Source organism: Netta rufina, assembly GCF_964035555.1.
Source record: "Netta rufina genome assembly, chromosome: 13".
Classification (NCBI taxonomy): Eukaryota; Metazoa; Chordata; class Aves; order Anseriformes; family Anatidae; genus Netta; species Netta rufina.
Window position 1 is genome coordinate 1,241,795 of NC_140136.1, and position 20,725 is coordinate 1,262,519.

At 68.0% G+C, this 20,725-nt stretch overlaps 4 protein-coding genes across 6 annotated transcripts; 2 read left to right on the forward strand and 2 right to left on the reverse strand.

The window, feature by feature from the left end:
- Positions 1 to 533: 533 nt before the first annotated feature.
- LOC311214297 (B-cadherin) lies at positions 534 to 6,072 on the reverse strand (the record flags this gene model as incomplete). The annotated part of the gene is made up of 16 exons (XM_084294808.1): positions 534 to 746; positions 824 to 967; positions 1,038 to 1,168; positions 1,250 to 1,468; positions 1,554 to 1,778; positions 1,982 to 2,124; positions 2,207 to 2,451; positions 2,528 to 2,713; positions 2,786 to 2,914; positions 3,013 to 3,188; positions 3,340 to 3,484; positions 3,559 to 3,714; positions 3,941 to 4,051; positions 4,149 to 4,285; positions 5,448 to 5,606; positions 5,976 to 6,072. 16 exons carry the CDS (start codon positions 6,070 to 6,072, stop codon positions 534 to 536), a joined length of 2,616 nt encoding a protein of 871 aa, XP_084150934.1.
- DRC4 (dynein regulatory complex subunit 4) lies at positions 4,177 to 19,368 on the reverse strand. Of its 3 annotated transcripts, XM_084294959.1 has the most exons (13): positions 19,345 to 19,368; positions 18,956 to 19,045; positions 18,548 to 18,724; positions 17,868 to 18,065; positions 17,508 to 17,714; positions 16,916 to 16,970; positions 16,175 to 16,380; positions 15,752 to 15,919; positions 15,303 to 15,389; positions 13,913 to 14,122; positions 12,364 to 12,429; positions 11,849 to 12,099; positions 4,177 to 4,285 (listed from the first exon to the last, which is right to left on the reverse strand). In XM_084294959.1, exons 4-12 carry the CDS (start codon positions 17,904 to 17,906, stop codon positions 11,950 to 11,952), a joined length of 1,188 nt encoding a protein of 395 aa, XP_084151085.1. In that variant the 5' UTR covers positions 17,907 to 18,065; positions 18,548 to 18,724; positions 18,956 to 19,045; positions 19,345 to 19,368; the 3' UTR covers positions 4,177 to 4,285; positions 11,849 to 11,949. The 3 variants fall into 3 exon arrangements, with proteins under 3 accessions (XP_084151085.1, XP_084151084.1, XP_084151086.1); XM_084294958.1 differs by lacking the exon at positions 18,548 to 18,724 and having other exon boundaries at positions 19,345 to 19,361; XM_084294960.1 differs by lacking the exon at positions 19,345 to 19,368 and having other exon boundaries at positions 18,956 to 19,055.
- Positions 6,729 to 10,219, forward strand: LOC311214298 (cadherin-1-like; the record flags this gene model as incomplete). The annotated part of the gene is made up of 13 exons (XM_084294809.1): positions 6,729 to 6,776; positions 6,884 to 7,027; positions 7,165 to 7,320; positions 7,392 to 7,536; positions 7,661 to 7,836; positions 7,919 to 8,047; positions 8,134 to 8,319; positions 8,408 to 8,652; positions 8,758 to 8,900; positions 9,002 to 9,226; positions 9,352 to 9,575; positions 9,737 to 9,926; positions 9,978 to 10,219. 13 exons carry the CDS (start codon positions 6,729 to 6,731, stop codon positions 10,217 to 10,219), a joined length of 2,253 nt encoding a protein of 750 aa, XP_084150935.1.
- Positions 10,874 to 11,785, forward strand: LOC311214156 (5-hydroxyisourate hydrolase-like). Its single transcript, XM_084294617.1, has 3 exons — positions 10,874 to 11,166; positions 11,283 to 11,418; positions 11,654 to 11,785. Exons 1-3 carry the CDS (start codon positions 11,036 to 11,038, stop codon positions 11,741 to 11,743), a joined length of 357 nt encoding a protein of 118 aa, XP_084150743.1. The 5' UTR covers positions 10,874 to 11,035; the 3' UTR covers positions 11,744 to 11,785.
- Positions 19,369 to 20,725: the final 1,357 nt, after the last annotated feature.

Below are 20,725 nucleotides of genomic sequence, written 5' to 3' on the forward strand. Positions count from 1 at the left end.
GGCTGTGTTAATGCAGCGCTATCAGTGCTTAGTGTGGGCAGCGGGGGGGCTGCTGGGGATGGGGAGCTCTGGGACCAGTCCTGCCCATGCACACCAGCACCACCAGCTGCTTCCCTGGCATCCACCTTATCCTCCCCCTTCTGCATGAGGACGGGGACAGCCCTGGGGAGAGATCCCACTGCCTCGACACCCCCCTGGTGATGCTGCAGGTCCCCAGCCAAGCAGTGTTTCTGTGGCCCCCCCCCACACACACCTCCAGGCCCACAGAAGCGCACAGAAACAGGAGGATCTTAAAAAAAAAAAAAAGAAATCCACATCCTTTATTAAAACTTCTACATAACCCAGCTTAGCCCGTCTGTATCATCACACTACATTTATTTCATTAAAAAATACACAGGAGGAAGCCGAGGCCGCTTCAGCAGAAGGCATCAGAAGGACTGGGGGGGGGGGGCAGCGCCGGCCCCAAGGCACAGCAGGGGTAAGGCTTTGGGCAGCAGGAGCAGCAGCACAGGAGGGGCCGGGGGGGGGGGGCCCTACTCATCGTCCTCCCCGCCGCCGTAGAGCTCGGCCAGCTTCTTGAAGCGGTTGCCCCACTCGTTGAGGTAGTCGTAGTCCTGGTCCTGGTCGGAGTCGGAGGAGTTGAGGGAGCTGAGCGAGGCGGCCTCCGAACCGCTGCCCTCGTAGTCGAACACCAGCAGGGAGTCGTAGGGGGGGGCCGTGGGGTCCGTGTCAGCCGCCTTCAGGTTCTGGGGGGGGGCAGAAGAGGAGCTCAGCGGGGAGCTGGAGATGCCCCAAGCCCCCCCTGGCAGGGGAAGGGGCTCACCTCATCGATGAAGGTACCGATGTCCTCGGGGTTGGCGGGCCGGGGCCGGTACTGGGGGGCCGCCATCAGCGGGGGGGCCACGTCGTTGCGGATCACCTCGGGGCGGGCATCCAGGCCGCGGTGCAGCTGGCTCAGGTCGTAGTCCTGTGTGGGGACAGCACGGGGTCAGGCCAGCCCGCGGTGACACGGGGACACCCCCATCCCCGGCACCCACCTGGTCCTCCTCGCCCCCGCCCTCCTCCCCGTAGTAGAAGACGTTGTCCCGCGTGTCGTCCTCCGGCAGCAGCAGCGGCTCCTTCACCACCTTCCTCCTCCTCACAAAGAGCAGCAGCAGCAGCAGGATGACTGCGGGAGAGGAGCGGCATCAGTGTGGGCACCCCAGCACCCACGGGTGGGGCGCAGCCCCTTCAAACCCCCCCAACTCACTCAGAAAAGCCAGGAGGGCGCCCAGGACGGCGAGGATGATGGGCACACCGGTGGCCACCTGCGGCTCGTAGGCGCAGCTCTCCACCCGGCCCTGGCAGTCGCACACTTGTGCCTTGATGACGGTGACCTGGTCCTTGCCCTGGTGGTCGAAGAGCCGCAGGTAGACGCTGTACTCCTCCTGCTCCAGCGGCTCTGTCAGCCGCAAGGTGACGGTGTCCCCTGCGTGAGAGGAGTGACGTGGGTGACCTGAGGTGCCTACCCCCGTGGCAGCTGAGGCACCCATCGCGCCGAGCCCCTGCCTTACCGGTGTCCCCGACCTCCACCGCCCAGCTGTCCCCCGAGCCGTGGCTGAGCTCGGCACGGAAGGGACCCGTGTTGGGGGGCAGGTCCCTGTCGATGATGGTGAGGACCTGGGGCACGGGGCTGCGGTTGCAGACGACGATGTTGCGGGGCTCAGGCTCAGGGCCGTGGTCGTTCACATCCAGCAGGGTGAGGAGCAGGGTGCCAGTGCCCGTGGCGGGTGGAGAACCTGCCGAGAGGAGCCGGGCTGGCGGGGCACCCCGAGAGCAGGGCCTCCCTCCCACCCCTAAGGACCAGACCGCGCGGGCACCGCTCCCTGCCCAAGGGAGCGAGCTGGGATGCAGCACCCCCGTGACACCAGGAGCACGTGTCCCTCACGTGGGACAGCACCCGGCAGGAACAAGGGCTCCTTTCATGGCCACCGCGCCTCACCGTCATCCACGGCCAGCAGCACGGCCACGTAGGTGCTGTTCTTGGCGAAGGGCGACTCGCGGTCCAGGTGGTCCCGCGCCGTGATGAGCCCGTTCTCCAGGTGCACCGACAGCCAGCCCGCTGGGTCGCTGCCCACCACGTACCTGGGGGACAGAGGGTGCTGGTTCCACAAGGGCATGGCAGCAGGACCCCCCCGGCCCCAACCCCAACCCCAGCCCCGCTCACTTGATGCGCTGCCGCTGGGCTTTGTCGGGGTCCTGGGCCGTGTAGGAGGCCAGGGGCTGCCCCAGCGGCGCGTCCTCCGCCACCTGGGCGAGCCGCACCGGGGGGTCGAAGACGGGTGCCTCGTTCACATCCTCCACGCTGACCGTCACCGTGGCTGTGGCCGTAGGCAGCTTGACGGCGAAGGGGGCCTCGTTCGCCACGGCCACGTGGAGCACAAACTGCCGCTTGGCCTCGTAGTCCAGAGCCTGCAGGAGGGGACGGGACGGGCAGCACCACGCAGGGCGAGTGGCCGCACCGCGGGGACAGGCACGGGACACGCACCTTGGCTGTCCGCAGGACGCCCTCGTTGCTGGCAGGGTCGGTGGTGATGGTGAAGGCGCCGCCCTCGTTGCCGCGCACGATGGAGTAGACGGCGCGCCACGCCGGCGTCTGGGGCTCGTCCAGGTCCGTGGTGTGCAGCCGGGCCACCTCCAGCCCGGCCTCGTTCTCCGGCACAGCCGCCTCGTACTGTGCATTGGGGACCGTCAGCACCGAGCCCGCCGTGCCCGGCCCACCCTGCCCGCCCGACAGCCACGTTACCGTTTTGGGGTCAAACTCGGGGGCGTTGTCGTTCACATCCGTGATCTCAATCACGGCCAGCGCTGTGGTGGTCAGCCCCTCGCCATCCAGGTCGGCCGCCTGCACGGTCAGCGTGTACTCCCGCACGCGCTGCGGGGGGCAGACAGACAGACAGACAGACAGACACCCGTCAGCACCCCGCAGCCCGCCCGGTGCCAGCGCCACCCCCACGGTGCCGCAGGTCCCACCTCGCGGTCGAGGCCGCTGGCAATGACGCTGAGGGTGCCGGTGGCCCTGTTGACGGTGAACATGTGGGGATGGGGCTCCCGTGGCTCCTGGCTGAGGATGGAGTAGGCAAGGACACCGTTGTAGGTTTCCACGGCATCATCTGCATCCGTGGCGTTCACCTGCATCACCGAGGTGCCTGTGGGATGGGGCGTCCGTGTGAGGGAGGGACAGGGCACCCATGTCCCCAGGAGGGGCAGTCCTGGGGCTCTCCAAGGACACATCCAGCAGGAGGCAGAGTTTCCCCATGGGGCCATGCCACACCCAAACCACCGTGGCACCGGTCCTACCTGGCAAAGCACCCTCGGGCACGGAGCCCCTGAACACCTCCTGCGTGAACTGGGGCTTGTTGTCGTTCTGGTCCGTCACCGTCACTATGATCTCCATCGGCTCCTCCACGGGCTTGCCGTTCTCGGACACGGCGTGGGAGAAGAGCTGCGAGGCAGAGGGGTGAGCAGGGAGCTGGCACAGCGCCTGCCCCAGCGCCCCGTCCCCCAGCCGGCACCTACGTGGTACTTGTCCATGTGCTCCCGGTCCAGCGGCTGCGTCACCTTCATCCAGCCCGTCTCCTTCTCGATGGTGAAGATGCCCTCGGGGTGGGTGTCCGCCCCCTGCCCCGTGATGCTGTAGAAGATCTTCGCCTCCCGGTCCCGGTTGGATTTGATCTGGAGGGATGCGCAGCAGCGCTCAGTGCTGGGGCTCGGCAGCCCCCCCACGGCACCGCACCCCGTCCTGGCACCCACCCATGCCCGTGGCCGGCACCTCCGCTGCCCTGGGCGCACACATCCATGCCCAGCTCCAGATGCCTGCCCAGATGCGACGGTGACAGGCACAGCCAGAGCATCACCCCACCCCAGGGCATGCACCCACGCCTCCGGGCCCCCTCCATACCTGAACCAGCTTTTTGGGGAAGGGACCCCTCTCATTTTCAGGGACCTTGATGGGAGGGATCACCCAGTCCCTCTTCCGCCTCCTCAGAGCCCTGGGGACATCGGGGACCTCCTGGTGGGAAGGAGAGCGGGGTGAGGGAGCAGCCACACGAGGAAAGGTCTGGGGGACGGGGGTGTTTGCCTGGGGGGGGGCTCCCCAGGAGCATTACCTGCAGGGAGCGCCGGCTCCGCACAGGGCCTGGCTGGATGGTGGCATCCTGGGGAGTCACAGGCAGCCACCCTGGGGGCCTCAGTGCCACCGCTCCCATGTGGGGCTCCTCGTCCTCGTACTGTACCGTGCCATCGCCTGTTGTGAGGGGCAGGGGTCAGGGCGGCCACGGAGGGGACACAACCTGCTGCCCCCACCCCAGCCATGCTGGGGGCTGCCCCTAAACTCCACGTGCCCCCTGCGTGGCCCTGGGAGCTCCCGGCCAGCCCGGCTGAGCCCTGGGGATTAGGATCAGGAGGGGGAGGCCGGAGTGGTTCCCGGCACTGGGGGCGGGCAGGAGCTCGGCTTTGGCTTTGTTTCGGAGATGACGGGGAAATTCCTGGGCACGCAGGGCCCTGCCCCGCGCCTCCCACCTCTGTGTGTCACCGCCTGCTCCCTCCCCCCCCCCCCCCCCCACCACCACCACCCCAGGCTGGGACCCGCACTGCAGCAGGGCCCTGCACCCAAAGCCACGCTGCGCCCCCGCGCCATGCCGGGCCCAGCCCCAGCACCCCGCAGGATTAGGGGATTAGCAGTGCTAAGCCTGCTCCAGCCGCACTGGCCGAGAGGCTGCCAGGAGCAGGGAGAGCGATGGAAGCAGGGCGAGGAGAGCCGTGCCCCGCGGGCGTAGCAGGTCCTGGGCTGGGGGAGCAGGAGCAGGTCCCCAGGGGGCCCCTTGGACCCCGCGCTGGGGCAGAGCTGGTGCCTGGAGGGCAACTCTTGCCAGCAATCAGGGATGGTGCTGGGGACGCAATGGCCATGGCCACACCACGAGGGCCACGGCCACACCAGAGCACGAGGAGCCAGCCCTCACCGTGGGGTCGGGGTCTGCAGCCCCGCTCCAGCACCAGGCTCCCCCCGTGCCCCCAAGGTTCCTCGGCACCACGCAGCCTGGGCACCCTGCCCTGGTGATGGAGCCGAGCCCGGGTGGGCTCCCGGCCACGGGCTCCCACGGAGGGGCTGCAGCCCCCCGGCCAGCCCCAGCCCCTGCCCACGGCCCCAGCCTGGCGGGAGCTGCCCGCGGCTCTCGGCAGCCGGGCGGGCTGAGGTCAGGGCTGGCACGGCGAGAGCTCTCAGGGCCAGAGCTTTCAGTGCTCCGCAGCCATTAGGGGAGCGCTGCCTGCGGTCGTGGTTCCCGAGCAGCCCCGTTCCCCGGGGATGCCGACGAGTAAACACGGCGGGCGGCCCCGCCGGCACCGGGAGCCGGCATCGGGAACCGGCCCCTGCCGCCCCGCCGTGCCCCCGAGCCCCCCGCCCGTACCGGAGAAGGTGGCCCCGGGGCGACCGGTCCCAGCGGCAGCCCGGCGCCTGGCACCGACCCGCGGGGTCCCGCCCTGCCCGGCGGCTCCCGGCCGCTCTCCGCCGACCGGAGGCGCCGGCATCAGCCGACGGGGCCCGAACGGCACCGCCAGAGCCCCCCCTGGCCAGGAAAGGGGGGTTCACGACCAGCCCACAGCCTGCAAGGGGTCGCCCCGCGATGCCGGGGGCACGGCCGGGGGGCAAAGGAGCGAGCCCACGGCCCGGGGGGGGGGCACAGCAGCCCCGCACCCCGAGGGCACCAACCAGCTCCGCACCGCAGCTAGCACCGGGCCCCCAAGTTGGAGGGCGAGGGGGGAAGAACCGGGCCGAGCACCGCAGCAAGGGGGGGGCTCTCCACCGCCCCCAGCCCATCCCGGGGCAGCCCACCTGCCCCCGCCGCCCCGGTGCCGGTGCCTCCCGGCGTGGCGGCGCCCCAGAGCCCCCTCCGCCCCCTCGGTGATGCTCCCCGCGCCCCGACGGCGCCGCTTACCTGGCCCCGGGGGAGCGCACGGCCGGGCCGGGGCGGCGGCAGGCGGTAGGAGCAGGAGCAGGAGGAGCGGGCAGAGCCCGGAGCGCGACCCCCGCATGGCCCCGCCGCTACCGAGCGCCGCGCCCCCGCCCGCTGCTCCGCGCGGCTCCAGGTGAGGCCGCGGCCGCGCAGGTACCGACCGGCCCCCCCCGCCCCGCCCCGCCCGGTCCGGTCCCGCCCCGCCCCGCCCGGTCCCGCCCCGGTTCCGCCCCCCCCCCTCCCGCCGAGCCGTTCCCGGTCCCCCCGTGCGCCCCTCCCGGGGTGTTCCCCGCCCTCCCCAGGTCCTCCCCGGTTCCGCCGCGCCCCCCCCGGTGCCTCCGTTTCGCCGCTACCTCCGTGCGCCCCCCCCGGGCTCTCCTCGCGCACCCGGTTGGGGCAGCGGCAGCCGGTGCCCGGGGGGGGGAGGTGGAGAGCCGCGACCCCCCCCCAGCTCCAGGGGGCTGAGCGGTGAGGCGCAGCACGGAGCCGTCGTCCCAACGGGGGCTGCCGGTGCCTGGGCACCCCCCGGGCATGGAACAGCACCCGCGTGCAAGACCCCGCACCCTGACCCTCCCCAGGCACCCTGTGGGGCCGGGGGGCCACAGTGGGGCCGGGGTTTGGCACCCCCTGCGCTGGCACCCACGTGGGCATTGCTGGGAGCTTTGCCAGGGGCACAGTCCAAGGGCACGGAGCTGGCCCCGGTCAGCGCTCGGAGCGCCCGGAGTGGCCGGAGCCATGGCACCCTGCACCCTCATCCTCCTCCTTCTCCTCCTCCTCCTGCAGGTAGGGCGCTCTGGGCGCTGCTGCGGTGAGGTGAGGGGTGACGAGGAGGGGAGAGGAAACCCGCACGGCACAGCCCCGCTGCCCTCCCGCTGCTCTCCATCCCGCAGGTCACGGTGCTCAGCACCCAGGTAGATGACGTGGCCTTCCCCGCGTCTGGCCACGGCCTCCGAAGGCAGAAGAGGGACTGGGTCATCCCCCCCATCAGCTGCCCCGAGAATCACCAGGGGCCCTTCCCAATGAAGCTGGTGCAGGTACGTGGCCCCCACGGTGTGGGGACGAGGGCTGAGCCAGCGCCGGGCCCTGCGGCCGGGCTGAGCAGCCCCAGGGGGGACGCGGGTACCTCTGCGGAGCGCCAGGCCCCTCTAACAGCCCCCCACCTCGCCCCCAGATCAAATCCAACAAGGACAAGGAGACCAAGGTTTTCTACAGCATCACGGGGCAGGGGGCGGACAGCCCCCCCGTGGGCGTCTTCACCATCGAGCGTGAGACGGGGTGGCTGGAGGTGACGCAGCCGCTGGACCGCGAGGAGATCGAGAAATACGTCGTGAGTGGGGGCCGGGGCTGGGGGCGCCGGGGGGTCTCGAGGGGGCCACGCCACTGACAGTACCCCCGCAGATCTTCTCCCACGCCGTGTCGGCCAACGGGCAGCCCGTGGAGGACCCCATGGAGATCATCATCACGGTGATGGACCAGAACGACAACAAGCCCGTCTTCACCAAGCAGGTCTTCGTCGGCTACATCGAGGAGAACGCGAAGCCGGGTGTGTGGGGTGGGGGTGGGGGGGCCTCGGGGCCCCGGGACAGAGCTGTGCCAGGCCAACGTCGGCGCCCGTGGGGCTCGTCCCGTGAGTGACGTCTCCTCGTCCTGTCCCGTCCCCGCACCAGGCACCTCCGTGATGACCGTGAACGCCACGGACGCGGACGACGCGGTGACCGTGGACAACGGCATCGTCAGCTACTCCATCGTCAGCCAGGAGCCGGCGCGCCCGCACCCCCAGATGTTCACCATCGACCCCCAGAAGGGCGTCATCAGCGTCCTCGGCACGGGGCTGGACCGCGAGGTGGGCGCCCGGCCGCGTCCCGGCACCCCCATGGTAGGAGCGGCCGCGGGGCGCCCCTGACCGCGCTGCTCTCCGCTCGCAGACCACCCCCAACTACACGCTGATCGTCCGGGCCACGGACCAGGAGGGCAGGGGGCTGTCCACCACCGCCACGGCCGTCATCGAGGTCACGGATGCCAACGACAACATCCCCATCTTCGACCCCACCATGGTACCGAGCTCCCCCCCATGCCGGCTCCCGCGAGCCGCTGCCCCCAGCCCCACACCGCGCTGACCGTCCCTGCGCCCCTCCCGCAGTACGAGGGGACGGTGCCCGAGAACGAGGTGGGGCTGGAGGTGGCCAGGCTGCACGTGACGGACCAGGACATGCCGGGCTCCCCGGCCTGGCAAGCCGTCTACCGCATCAAGAGCGGGGACCAGGACGGCGCCTTCAGCATCGCCACCGACCCCAACACCAACGACGGCATCCTGAGGACCGCCAAGGTGGGTCTGGGGGCTCCCGGGGCTGCCCCGAGCGGGCCACGTCCCCCCCAGCACCGCTCCCAGCCCAGCTCCTCTGTGCCGCCTCCAGGGCCTGGACTACGAGACCAGGAACCGCTACGACCTCGTGGTGACGGTGGAGAACGTGGTCCCCCTCTCCGTGTCCCTCGGGCTCTCCTCGGCCAGCGTGCTGGTGCTCGTCAGGGATGTGAACGAGCCCCCCGTCTTCGTGCCCCCCGTCAAGAGGGTGGAGGTGTCGGAGGACCTGCCGGTGGGGCACGAGGTCACCTCCTACACGGCCCAGGACCCCGACAAGAACCAGAGGAACAGGATCACGTGAGTGGGGGCGATGCTGGGGGCGCGAGGGCTGCGTGCCCCGTCCCGCCCGGCCAGAGGGGCCAGGCTGGGCACCGAGCCCCCCGCTGACCCTCGCTTGCCCAGGTACCGCATGGGCAGCGACCCCGCGGGGTGGCTGGCCATCGACCCCGAGAACGGCATCGTCACGGCCGCCCAGCCGCTGGACCGCGAGTCGGTGCACACCATCAACAGCACCTACAAGGCCATCGTCCTGGCCATGGACAACGGTGAGGACGCGCCGCGGGCAGCGGGGGCTGCAGGGACACGGGGTGGCCGTGCAGGGCGCGGGGACAGGCTGCAGGCACCTCGCTAACGCCCAGCTCCGCAGGGGTGCCGGACGCAACGGGCACGGGGACGCTGCTGCTGCTCCTCCAGGACGTGAACGACAACGGGCCCACGCCGGAGCCCCGCATCTTCGACATCTGCAGCCGGCAGCCCGAGGAGCAGACGCTGACCATCGTCGACAAGGACCTGCCCCCAAACACCTACCCGTTCCAGGCAGCGCTGGAGCACGGCTCCAGCACCAACTGGAGTGTCATAATGTCTGGCCAAGGTAGGTGCCGTGGGGTCCGTGCCAGCCACCCACCTGTGGCACAGGGCAGTGGGGGGACACCGAGCAAGGGCCGCATCCTAGCCAGATCCCCCGAGCCACCCTGAATGCCCTCTCTCCCGCACAAGACTCGCTGCTCCTGAGACTGAATAAGGAGCTGGAGCCCGGGGAGTACAGCATCTTCCTGAGGCTGACGGACAGCCAGGGCAAGGCACAAATCACAGAAGTCAAAGCCCGGGTGTGCGATTGCGAAGGGGCAGCCGAAAACTGCGAGCAGAGAGCATTCACTGCCACTGCCATCGTCGACATCAGGGATGCCATCAGCAATGTTCCCGTCTTCAGCTTCACCATGGTACCTGTCTCCCCTACTCGAGCCGGCTCCAGGGAGTCATTTTCCCCTCTCCCCCACATTGGGGTGACCGTCCCTGTCCCCCTCACCTGGGTGATCCCCACGGCCGCAGCAGGCTGGAGGTGCAGATGAGCCTTGTCCTGGGCACAGCCCCCCTGCCCCAGGCGCTCAGCCTCTGCGCTCCCCTGGCTCTCACCGCCCACCCAGACACCGTGTGCGCAGCAGGTGGTCCCCAAACACCCCCTGAAGCTGCCGACGGGGACGGACGCAGGCTCCCAGCCACCACCACCACTGCTATCAGCACGCAGATGAGGCGCCGGGCCCTCCCGGTGGCGCAGGAGGGGAGGCAGGCAGGTCGGACGAGCAGGGCTTGCCCGCGGTGATCCCGCTGACTGCTCCTCGCAGCCTCCACGTGCCCGGCCCCGCTCACGCGCTCCGAGCTCTTTGCAGGGGGAGGCTGGGCCGGCAGCTCCACTGTGGCTCAACCAGTCCCGGTCGCCCCAAAATCCAGCCGGACTTGGGGCCGTCAGCCCCGGGGCTGCGGTGCCGCCAGAGCACAGGTTCCGTCGGGGCTCACCGGGGTGTGCCGGCTGCTGGGGAGCCGCCTGCACGGGCCGGCCCAGCCGGGGAGGAGCGTGCCGGGATAGCGGCCCCCGGTCCCAGCAGCTCCCTGGGGAAGGTGTCTGGGACAGGGGATGGCAGCCTGCAGGGTGGCACCGGGTGCGGGGACCTGGCAGAGCGGGACGGAGGAGAGGCAGGTAAGCCACCGCGAGCCCTCGCTTGCTGTTGTGCTTCCTGAAGATCGGGGAAGCCAAAGCCCGCAGCCAGCCCTGGGCTAGGGGCAGGCACTTGGGGCAGCCCCAGAGGAGCAGTTGGGGTGGTTTTGGGGGTCCCACCCCACCGAGCACAGCCAGGAGCTGCTGTGGGGGAAGGGGCAGCGCCCTGGCCCCAAGCTGGCTGCCTGCCCCAGGCAGCGCCGGAGCACTTGCAGGGTTAACGTGTGCTGCACGTGATGTGGTGACACCGCGATCGGTGCAGGCTGGGAAGGTGACAGGGACATGGCCGCTTCCTCCCCGGGGGTGGCCTGTCGGTGCACACCAACACGGGGCTGAACGGGAAGCCCGGCAGCCCTCCTTCCAGGCAGAAAGGCGGGCAGGGTGCCCACACCATGCACAGCGGCGGTGCCCTGGGCACACAGGCAGCTGCTGGGGGTGTTGGGGTGCACCCCTGGGACCTGGCAGGCACAGCAGGGTGCTGGGGATGGAGAAGTTCCCGGAGGGACCCGGCTGCACTGACACCAGCACGGGGCCCTGCCCACCCTGGGTTCCCCTCAGCCCCCCGCTACCCATCCCAAATAATTACTCCTGGGGGTGGAGCGCTCGGGTGGTGGTGCTGGGGGGAGCGGGACAGTGCTTCTGGGGAGCCCCCCAGCCCTCGCTGCTCCCCCGCTGCAGGTTGGAGGCATGGAGAGGCCGCAGGGCTCCCTGACCACCCACGTGCTGAACACGGCCACGGGGCTGCCCGCCGCCCGCCTCGCCCTCCGCCTGGCCCAGCTGCAGGAGCCGGGGGCGCAGTGGAGGGAGCTGGCACAGAGGTAGGGGAGGTGACACCACCCAGCCCCGTCCCCCCCCCCCCGCCGAGACCCCCAGCTGAGAGAGCTACGGGGGGAGGCTTTTAGGGCCATCATCTTGTGCCTCCTTGTGTTTTTAGGTGGACGGATGAGGACGGGCGCTGCCTGCCCCTCCTGCCTCCGGGGCAGGCTAAGGCTGGCACCTACAAGCTGCACTTTGAGACGGCGGAGTACTGGGAGAGCCTGGGGTACAGCAGCTTCTACCCCTTCGTGGAGGTACCTGGCTGAAGGGCAGAGAGGGGGGGGCGCCTGGTGCCTCTGGGAGCCAGCCCCGGTCACTGCCGGAGCTGCAGGGGGGCTGGAGGCGGTGTCCATGCATGCAGGAGCTCCCTCCCCCCAGCCACCTCCTGCTGCGCTGCTGCTCGGAGTGGCCCCAGATGACAGGGAGAGGGGCAGGGGCTGCTTGTGGCTGGGGCTTTCTCCCCCTCACCCCCTTTTTGCTCTCCCCTAGGTCGTCTTCACCATCACCGACCCAACCCAGAAGCTGCACATCCCGCTGCTGATCAGCCCCTACTCCTACACAACGTACCGGGGCAGCTAGGGCAGGGCACAACCTCCCCGCAGGGCCACCACTACACGACTGACACCATTAAAGGATTCAAACAGCACCACTAGTCTCAAAAAAAAAATAATTAAAAAAAATCACCTTCCTTGGGGTGGGATGCTGGTGGTGTAAGGCAGGCGCAGCCCTGCTCCCTGCCCCAGGAGCACCCGAGCACAGCCAGCACCCATGGGTGCTGCCTGGTGTCACGTGGGCACTGCCACGAGTCCCGCGGGGCCCTGCCCCAACGCCTGGCCCAGCACAGGGCTCTCCAGGGGCTTGAAGCCCAGGTTGTCCAGCGGGATCCCAAAGGCGGTCAGCTTCGCCTCCAGCGTCTGCAGCATGTCGTTGTGTGCCTGGAAGAGAAACGCTCCACGTTCTGCTCTGCCAGCCCAAATCCCAGCCCAGCCCCTCCTTGCCAGGGTCCCCGCAGCCCCCTAAATGGTGGGGACCCCCAAACCAGCCTTGCTTTGCAGGGGAAAGTCGGGGAATCGGGAGCAACGCAGCCTGAGCCAGCACTGCAGGGCATGAAGCAGCTCAGCTGGCCTGCTGCGAGTTCCCTTCCCTCGGAGCGAGGCCAGCCCCAGGGCTTACACCGCGTGCCCAGACCCCTTGCTCACCTTGCAGGCTCGGGCCAGCTGGAACTGCAGGTCCTCGATGGTGGTGTTCTTGGAACTGAGCACATCCTGCAAGGGAAACAGTGCGTTAGGCTTCGGCTGCCTGGCACCGAGGGCACATCGAGCTGGGGCCGTGCTGCAGGCTGGAGCACGGAGCAGCTGCTGTGATGCGGCCAGGTTGGCAGCGGGACACGGCTGAAGCAGGGCAGCTCGCGGCACAGCCGGGCAGACGGCCACCACCACGTCCCCGCAGGGCCAGCGCTGCCAGGGACAGCCAGCCCCGGGCACAGGCAAGGCCCAGGGAGCTGCCAGACCAAGAGCACGAACGCCAGCTCAGCCCCGCCACCAGCATCTCCTGCCCTGCTGCAAGCGGGGGTGGACGGCAGCACCTGCTCCCGCAGCACCTCCCCGCCGCCACGGCACCGAGGGAATTACAGGGAGAGCCTCCCCAGGAGGGCGCCGGTGGCTGGAGGCAGCTGAGCAAAGGAATTCAGGGACCCCAGCAGCTGAGGGAGACAGCGGCGCCTTGACGCCTTCCCAGGAATGTTTCCCAACGTGCTGCTGTGGCACCTGCTGGTAGGTGGCACATCTGCTGTGCTGTCATACCCACTGGGAGCCTGGGGCTGCTGCCGCGCTCATCCCTAAGGTGCCCTGGCACAGGGGAGGTCCAGGAGCACCACCAGCACCCAGCACAGAGGGCCCTGGATGGGGCAGGTGGCACGGTGTGAGCAGGAGGGCGCCAGGGAAGCAGAGGCCAAGCTGGGTTGGGAACCTGCGTCCCGTCTGCAGCCCGCCTGAAACAAATGCTGCTTCTCCAGTTACTGCTGCTGCACGCTCCAGGAATGTGGGTCTCCGAGCCGCCGCACCGTGCTGAGGCTTTCTGCGTTGGTATTTTTAGCACGCCAGACATCGCAGAGCCTCTGGGATCCGGTCTGCACCGCCTCTGCAGCCAGAGAGGCCGGGAGAGGAGCACGGGCAAAGCTCAGCAGCGGTGGCTCCCCGCAGTCAGGGCGCCCTGGGTCGCTCCCAGGCCCCGCACGCAGCCTGCTGCTCAGCGCCGCATCGGGAGCCACCTGCCAGCACAGAGCCCTGGTGAGCAGCGCTCTGCCCGGGGCCATCCTCCTTCAAACAGACTCCACCTGAGGGAGAGATCAGCGCCAAACGCCTACGCCCACATGCCTCGCTCTCGAGGGAGAGCCGGGGTGCCCTGCGGCACCGTGCACAGCGCTGGGAGTGTCGGGAACGAACTGACACGACAGTTACAGGCCCTTCACACGGGGCTTTCAGCACCCGAGCAGGCTGAGGTGCTTGCTGCAGCGTCCCAGGGCTGTGGACTGGCTGCCCGGGCAGATATCCACAGTGCAGGGAGGACAGGGACTCTGTTTCGGGCCACACAGCCTGGGTCTGCCCTGGCTCTGCCTGGAACGAAGCCCCTCAGGCACCTGGCCACGCTCACGCACTCCAGGATCTGCCCCAGAGCAGGCTCTGCCCCTCAAGAGCCAGCCCTGCTGGGAGAACAGCCTCCACGGGGCCCTGCAGCAGCGCACAGTACCTCCAGCTTCTGTGAGACCAAGGAGAGGGCGCCCGGGTCGAGGTTGGAGGCTGCAAAGACCTCGCTGAGCTCCACCTCCTTCTTCTCCAGGACGTCAAGGAGTCCTTTCAGCTTGCGCTCCAGGAGCAGGTTCTTGAAGCCCGTCTTCTGCTGCACCTCGTTAATGGCTTTGGTGAACTTCTGGTAGAGCTCATCTCGCTCCGCCTGCACCTGCTCCGAGAACATGGCACGGCTTCACACCGCCCCCGGGACCCCCCCCGGCAGCCACCCGGGGCTGGGAGCAAACAGGCCGTGCCGCTCAGCCCTGCCTGCTCCAGCGAGAGCCGGGCTGCTCCCCACAGCACCTGCACCCCGTGGGGAATGCAGGTGCTGGAGCACATCTCCCCCCCTCTGCTGTGCTGGCACCACCTCGGCACCTGCAGCTCTGCTTCCTCTGTCCCCTGGCACGGGACACCCCCAGCAGCAGGGACCCCATCCCTCAGCACCGGCCCCAGTACAGCCCCTGTTATTCAAATCCTGACATAGCCCAGCTACCTCTCCTCCAAACAGCTCGGCTCCCCCCAAACCTCCCCCTTCCTGGGCCCCTGCAGGGAGAGAATTGGTCCCCACTGTCCCCCCCCCAGCAGCACAGGATCCCCGCTTCATTGGCCTGGCCCCAAATCCAGGCTCCTCAGTGCTCTGCCCCCAGGCACTGCTTCAGAGCTCAGAGAGGGCCCGCGGCATGCAGGGGTCTCTCCTCCTCCCCTTCCTGCAGCTGGCAGGAGTCCCTGGCTCACAGCTAGTTAATAAGTGTCCTAATTAGGATTTCTCCTCCAAAGCCTATTTCTGACTGCACTGAATACGTTGCTGCCTTAATGATGGATTGTTAACGAGGCCCCAGATCAATGTTCATATTCCTGGGGATTTCTACGACTTGCAAATGAGCTCCGTTCTGCCTCAATACGTTTATCTGGGTTAGCTGGAAGGGAGAGGCTGAGGCTGGGGGGATATTCAGACAACAACATCCCTTGAAGAGGCTGCACGGCGAGAGGGGAAGCGACACCCACGCACCAGCAGGACGAGGGAGCCACCGCCCCCGGCTCTCCCCACTGCAGCGGGAGCCCCTCCACGCGGATCCTCTCGTGACCCAGCCTGTCACCAGCGGGCCAGGAGGGGACCATCAGCACATGCATGACTGCTCAGCGAAGTACAAGGCCGGGCCTGTCTGCTGAGCACGGGAGATGCCAAAGCCGCGATAAGCTCTGCTGGAAGCGGCAGCTAACACGCGGCTCCAGATCAGGGCTTTGGAAAGCCCTTTGCTAAGCGCAGCGTAGGCAGCGCTGCTAAGTCCCGGTGCCTAACCCTGTGTAAAGAGAGAGAGTGGACGCCCAGAGCCACCTGCAGCTCTCACCTTACTGAACCGCTGCTCCAGCACCTCGTGTTCCCACTGCAGGTCTTTCAGTTCCTTCTGGATGACTTTCAGACGGGCTTTTGTGTTCTGCAAGTGGGAAGGGACAGTTAAAGAGTGCAAGCTTCTCCAGGGGATGGTATGTGATCTGGCAAGGGAGGAGAGAGACCAGCCAAGGGAGAGGGGTGAGAAAACACAGGCTGCGCCCACAACTCCCTCCCCTCTCTGCAGCAGGGGCTGCTCCTCTCTCTTCCTGACAGAATCCTGGAGTCCCACCTGAGATCTTGCACACAACTAAGCTGAACGGGACTCGGAGGCATTTTCTCTGCAACCTGGCCAACCAGCCCTCTGCTGAGCGGCAGAGGTCACTGCTGAGCGACTCCACTCCAGGGAACAGCCACAGTGACTCAGGGGAGAAGAGAAGGGGGCTCCCAGCAGGGCTGGAGACTCACCGTCAGAGCCTCCTTGTCCATGTCATAGTGGGCCAACTTCTTCTGCATCTCAAACACCTGCTCCTGGGTCTGCTGCAGGGTCTCCTGCTGTTGCTTCTTGTGGAGCAGCAAATCTGCCTTCTCCTTTTCCAGCTGATTCTCTCTCTTCTTCCTCTCCTCCATCTGCTCCTGTTCTTGGGAAGAGGAGCACTGGTTCCTGGAGGGGCTGTGCAGCAGGGTCTGCCCAGCTCCTCACGCTCCCAGGACACCCTCCCACTGCCGGCCCAGCAAGCCACATCTCCTTGTGCACGAGGGCTTTGTGTGTTAATGGTGTACAGAACAGCAGCACCAGCACCTCCACCAGGGAGCTGGCCAGGTCTGGGTGAAGTCCTTACAGGCCCAGCCCCACCACAAGCCAGGGCTGCGGCAGCAGGCAGGCAGTACCTTGAGCAAGTTGATGAGTGCCAGGTTTTTGATGGTGATATCGTTGTAGTAGTTCTTGATCTCACTGAAGGCCTTCTCGTGGTTCTTCATCAGCTCACTGATCTGGTTGTTTTTCCTCTCCTCTACCTCATGGATCTCGGTCTTCCGGCGCAAGTCAAGCTCGTCCCGCAGCATTTGCATCTTCTTGTTGTACTTGGCCTCGATCTCTGGGGAAGCACAAAGGGGGCTGGGTAAGGACAGCGAGCACCAGCCCAGCGCGTCCCACTGCAGCATCGCTCGAGGACAAGGCGCTCGCTACCAGCCCCACCAGCACGCAGAGCGGTTACACTGGGACCAGGCTGAGTAGAGCCCAGAAATAGCATTCTGGAAACAGGACATGGAAAAGCTCCAAGTCAGCCCGTGAGAACCTGAAGCGTCCCCTGAGAGGGGTGGGGAGCCAGGGCTTCCATCCGCAAGGGCTCCTCCAGCCAGCAGTGCTCAGCGATGCAGGCTGGCAGCAGTAAGAGCCCTGCCTCCACCCCCAGCTCGCACGACAGGAGGCCATCCCAGCCCCATTTCCACGGCACGACCCCACCAAGCTGGGAGTTCAGCTCAGAGAGCTGCTGGCCACGCAGCCTGGCAGCCCGTGGGCACGGGGAGCAAGCACTGGGGGGGGGGGAGCAGCCCCTTTCTGCTCCACGGAACCAGGAGTGCAGTGGAGCTCGGAGGAGCCTTCCCCAGAGTGCTGACACACGGCCTGACCTTTCACTTGTCTCTCGAAGTCGTTGCACAGCCGCGTGATCTCTTCCTCTTGTTTCTGTGAGGGAGAAGTTTCGTGTTAGAGGCAGACAACCCAATCCTGAGGTCACTGCACCGCTACACAACGCAGTCCCTGAGGTTCACACAGGCCTCCAGGCCAGGCCCAACCATGGGGCCGGGTTCCAGCAGCCAGGAGCCACCTCAGCAAGCAGCCAAAACCCGTCCTGCTCCCTGGGAAAGGCTCCCACCATGGCATGAACCCCACGTTATCTGAGCAGAGTGGCATGTTAAGTTCTCCAGCTGTTCTCAGGGGCTTTGAGCCACAGCTGGAGCCCTGCTGTAGGAGGGATTTCACAGAAATTGCCCCAGAAAGCCCTCCTCCCTGATCCTGTGCTGTCTTTCCAGTGCCTATCAGTACATTTGACACCGGGGTCTGCAGGAAACCCCATTCCCACCTCGCCAAGACAGCAGAGGAGCCAGTCTCCTGCTCACACACCATGGCTGGGAGGGCTCAGACGGCAGCTCCACCATTTCCCTCTGAGGCAGAGGCTCCTCACACGTGGCTCCAGCCCCCGCTGCCCTGCCAGGCACCTACCAGGCGCATGTTTTTCACCACCACCTCGTTGGCCAGCTCTTGCTCCTTCAGCTCCACCTTTAAGGAGCGCATGTCTTTGCGCAGCTCCATCTCCTGGGCCCAGTGATCCTTCTGGGCCCGCCTCATGGACACGGTGCCCTCCGCCTTCAGCTCGGTGAGGTTTTCCTGGTGCTCGTACAGCAAGTGCTTCACCTTCTGCTTGTAAACCTGGAGACAAGCCAGAGAGCAGGTGACGGGCATCAGCAGGAAAACACCTGAAGCTGGGATATCGGCAGAGATGCTCCTGGCTCGCATCCTGCCCAGCCCCTCCTCACGCAGGGCTCAGGGCACGCACACGTCCCAGCCGTTTCATCCTCCCACCTTGATCTCCACTTGGTGCCGCTCCTCCGCCTCCTCCATCTCACGGTCCTTGTGACGCAGCTCGGCTTTCTTCTCCTCCAGCTGCCGGCGGGTGATCTCCCAGAAGGTGTGAATCTTGTCGCGCTCCAGCTGGAAGTAGTTGCGCTCTTCCCGTTCCCGATCCAGCTCCTCCCGGAGACGCACAATGTGCTGCCCCAGCTGCAAGGCCAAGAGAAGGAGGCAGGTAGTGGGAAAAGGGGGCCTGGGACAGGTGGCTCTTCTCAAGATACCCGTGGTGAGCTCTGTTGTAAACCTGCAGAACACGGTAGCCTCTGCTGGGACAGAGGAGGGGAGGACGAAAAGTGGGGATGGGGCAGGGAGAGCCCAGGACATGACAGTGACCCACTGGTCTCTGGAAAAGGAGTGACAAAACCTCCTCCTACTCTAAGCAGCCAGGGCTTGGGCATTCTGTCTCCCAGGGGCCAGTAACATGTTCTCAGATGCTAGATAGCACTGAGACATGCAAGATCTTATCCTGGGAGCGAGATTGCCCAGGTCAGGACCATCTCCTCCTGGTTTTTAGGCACCCAGCACAGCATGATCTGGGATGTGCTGAGAGTGCTGCAGGCTGCGAATTACGAAGCTGCAGGATCACACGGCTGAGTGCAAGTGCAGCCACCTGTGGAGATGGGCCTGCTCACCCCAGCAAGGCATCGGATGCAAAGAGAAACTGATTCCAGCAGAATTGGTCAGCCAGGTTACTTTCTAAAGGAAACACCACAAAACACTTGCCAGATGACAGATTCCCATCACAGGCACCTTTCCCAGGACATTTCCACACCAGCAGGTCACTGACACGAGAGAACAGGGCTCCAGGGCTAAGGGACGAGGGCAAAGACGGTGAGAGCCCAAGGAGGGGAGCAGCACACTATAAAACAGCAGAAGCAGAGACGGGACGAGGGGGCTGCTCCTGGCAGAAGCTCCGGGCAGGCTGCGTGAGGGCCGCAGGCCCAGCACCGACTGCACCGAGCACCGGGAGTACCCCCACGACCCCTCCACCCCCCCCCGCGGCCCCACAGGCAGCAGCCCCACGGCCGGGCCGCGCTCACCTGTTCCCTGCTCATCTCCTCAGGGGCCGAGGCGTCCACCACGGCCGGGGCCTTGCCGCCCTTCCCCTTCTTCACGGCCTTTTTGGGCGCCTGAGGAAGGAGAAGGAGAAGGAGAAGGAGAAGGAGAAGGAGAAGGAGAAGGAGCAGGGCCGCGTTACGAGGGGGGGGAAGCTCCTGGGGCAGCGCCCGGGCCCGGGCCCGGGCCCGGCTGGGAGGGCCCGGGGGCCCCTCAGCGCCGCGCCCGGACCCGCCGGGGCTCCCCCACCACCGGGCCCCGGCCTCCCAAGAGCCCTCGGGGTCCCTCCAGGGATCCGAATCCGGATCCCAATCCCGATCCGGATCCCGGTCCCGGTGCCCCCCCACCCCCCGGTGCAGGCCCCGGTGCCCACCATGGCGGCCAGGCCGCGGCGCCGTCTCCTTGGCAACGCGCGGTGGAAGTCTCGCGAGAGTTGCGCGGCGGAGGCCCCGCCCCTTAGCAACGCGGGCCCGGCCCCGGTAACGGCGTCGGGGCCCGCTCGGGGCCCGGCCCAGCCCCGGCCGCCGCCGCCGCTCCGGGACCCGGCCGTGCCCACGGCCCCGCTGCCCCCCAGCCCCCCGCGACCCAGAGCCGTCACCCTGCGGCCTGCGGGGCCCCTCGGTCCTCCGGGATCCCCCCTCCGCCCCCCCGGTCCCCCCCGCTCCGGTGCGCGCCGCGCCCCCCGGTGCATCCCCGGTGCCCCTCAGCACCCCCGGCCCCACAGCCTGCAGCAGGCCCCCCCCCGCTACCCGAGGCCCCCGCCTCGCTCCCGGTGCCCCCCCCCGGTCCCCGGTGTGCCCCCCCCGCAGCTCCCGGTGCCCCCCGGCCCCCCCCCCACCGGGCAGGATGAGCCGCCCCCCCCCCCGGCCCCGGGCCCGGCCCCCGCCCCCGCACCGCCCCCATCCCCGCCCCCGCCGCGGCGGGCAGGAGCGTGCGGGCTGCGGGCTGGCACCGGGCCCGCCCCGCCCAGCACCGGCACCGGCACCGGCACCGGCCCGGCCCGGCCCATGGAGGCTCCGGGAGCGGGCGGCACCGCAGGTGAGCGGGGATGGGCCTGGGGGGGGGGGGGGGAAAAGCAGCGAAGAGCCCAGCACCGGGGCACCGGGAGGGGTAGCGGGGGGCGGAGGGGCTCGGGAGGGGTGGGGAGGGGAAGGGGGTGTGTGAAAAGGGGGGGTGGGTGTGCAAGGGGGGGTGCAGGGGGGGTGTCAGGGGGTGCATGCGTGCACCGGGGGGTGTAGGGGGTGTCTGTGGGGTGGGGGACTCGTGGGGGGCACATTTTAACCCCTCAGCCCCCCGTTATGGGGTGGGGGGGTTCACCTAGGGCAGGGGGCGCGGTGTGCCCCTCGCACAGGGGGTGCTGGGGGGCTGCCGCCCGCCTGCAGCGCCTGGGAAGGGGGGGGGGTGGCCATGGGGTGCAGCCGGGGGGGTCCCCGGTGCCACAGCGGGGGGCACGCAGGTGGCATCGAGCAGCACCCGCGCCCACCCGGCCCTCCTGTGTGTGCCCCGCACGCGGCGCTGCCACCGCCCCCACCACGACCCCGCTGTGCCCTCCGGCCACACCGGGCTCTTTAGCGGGGTTGGGGTCCCGTGGAGGTGGCCACAGCCCCCCCGGTTGGGGTGGCCGGAGCCCGGTGCTGGCTCACTCTGCGGTTGACGTGAGTCAGCAGCACACCCAGCCCCGCCGCCGGCCCCGCTCCTCGCCCGTGAGCCCGAGCTGGGGGCTGGCAGCATCAGGCGGGGGGCACGGGGGGATC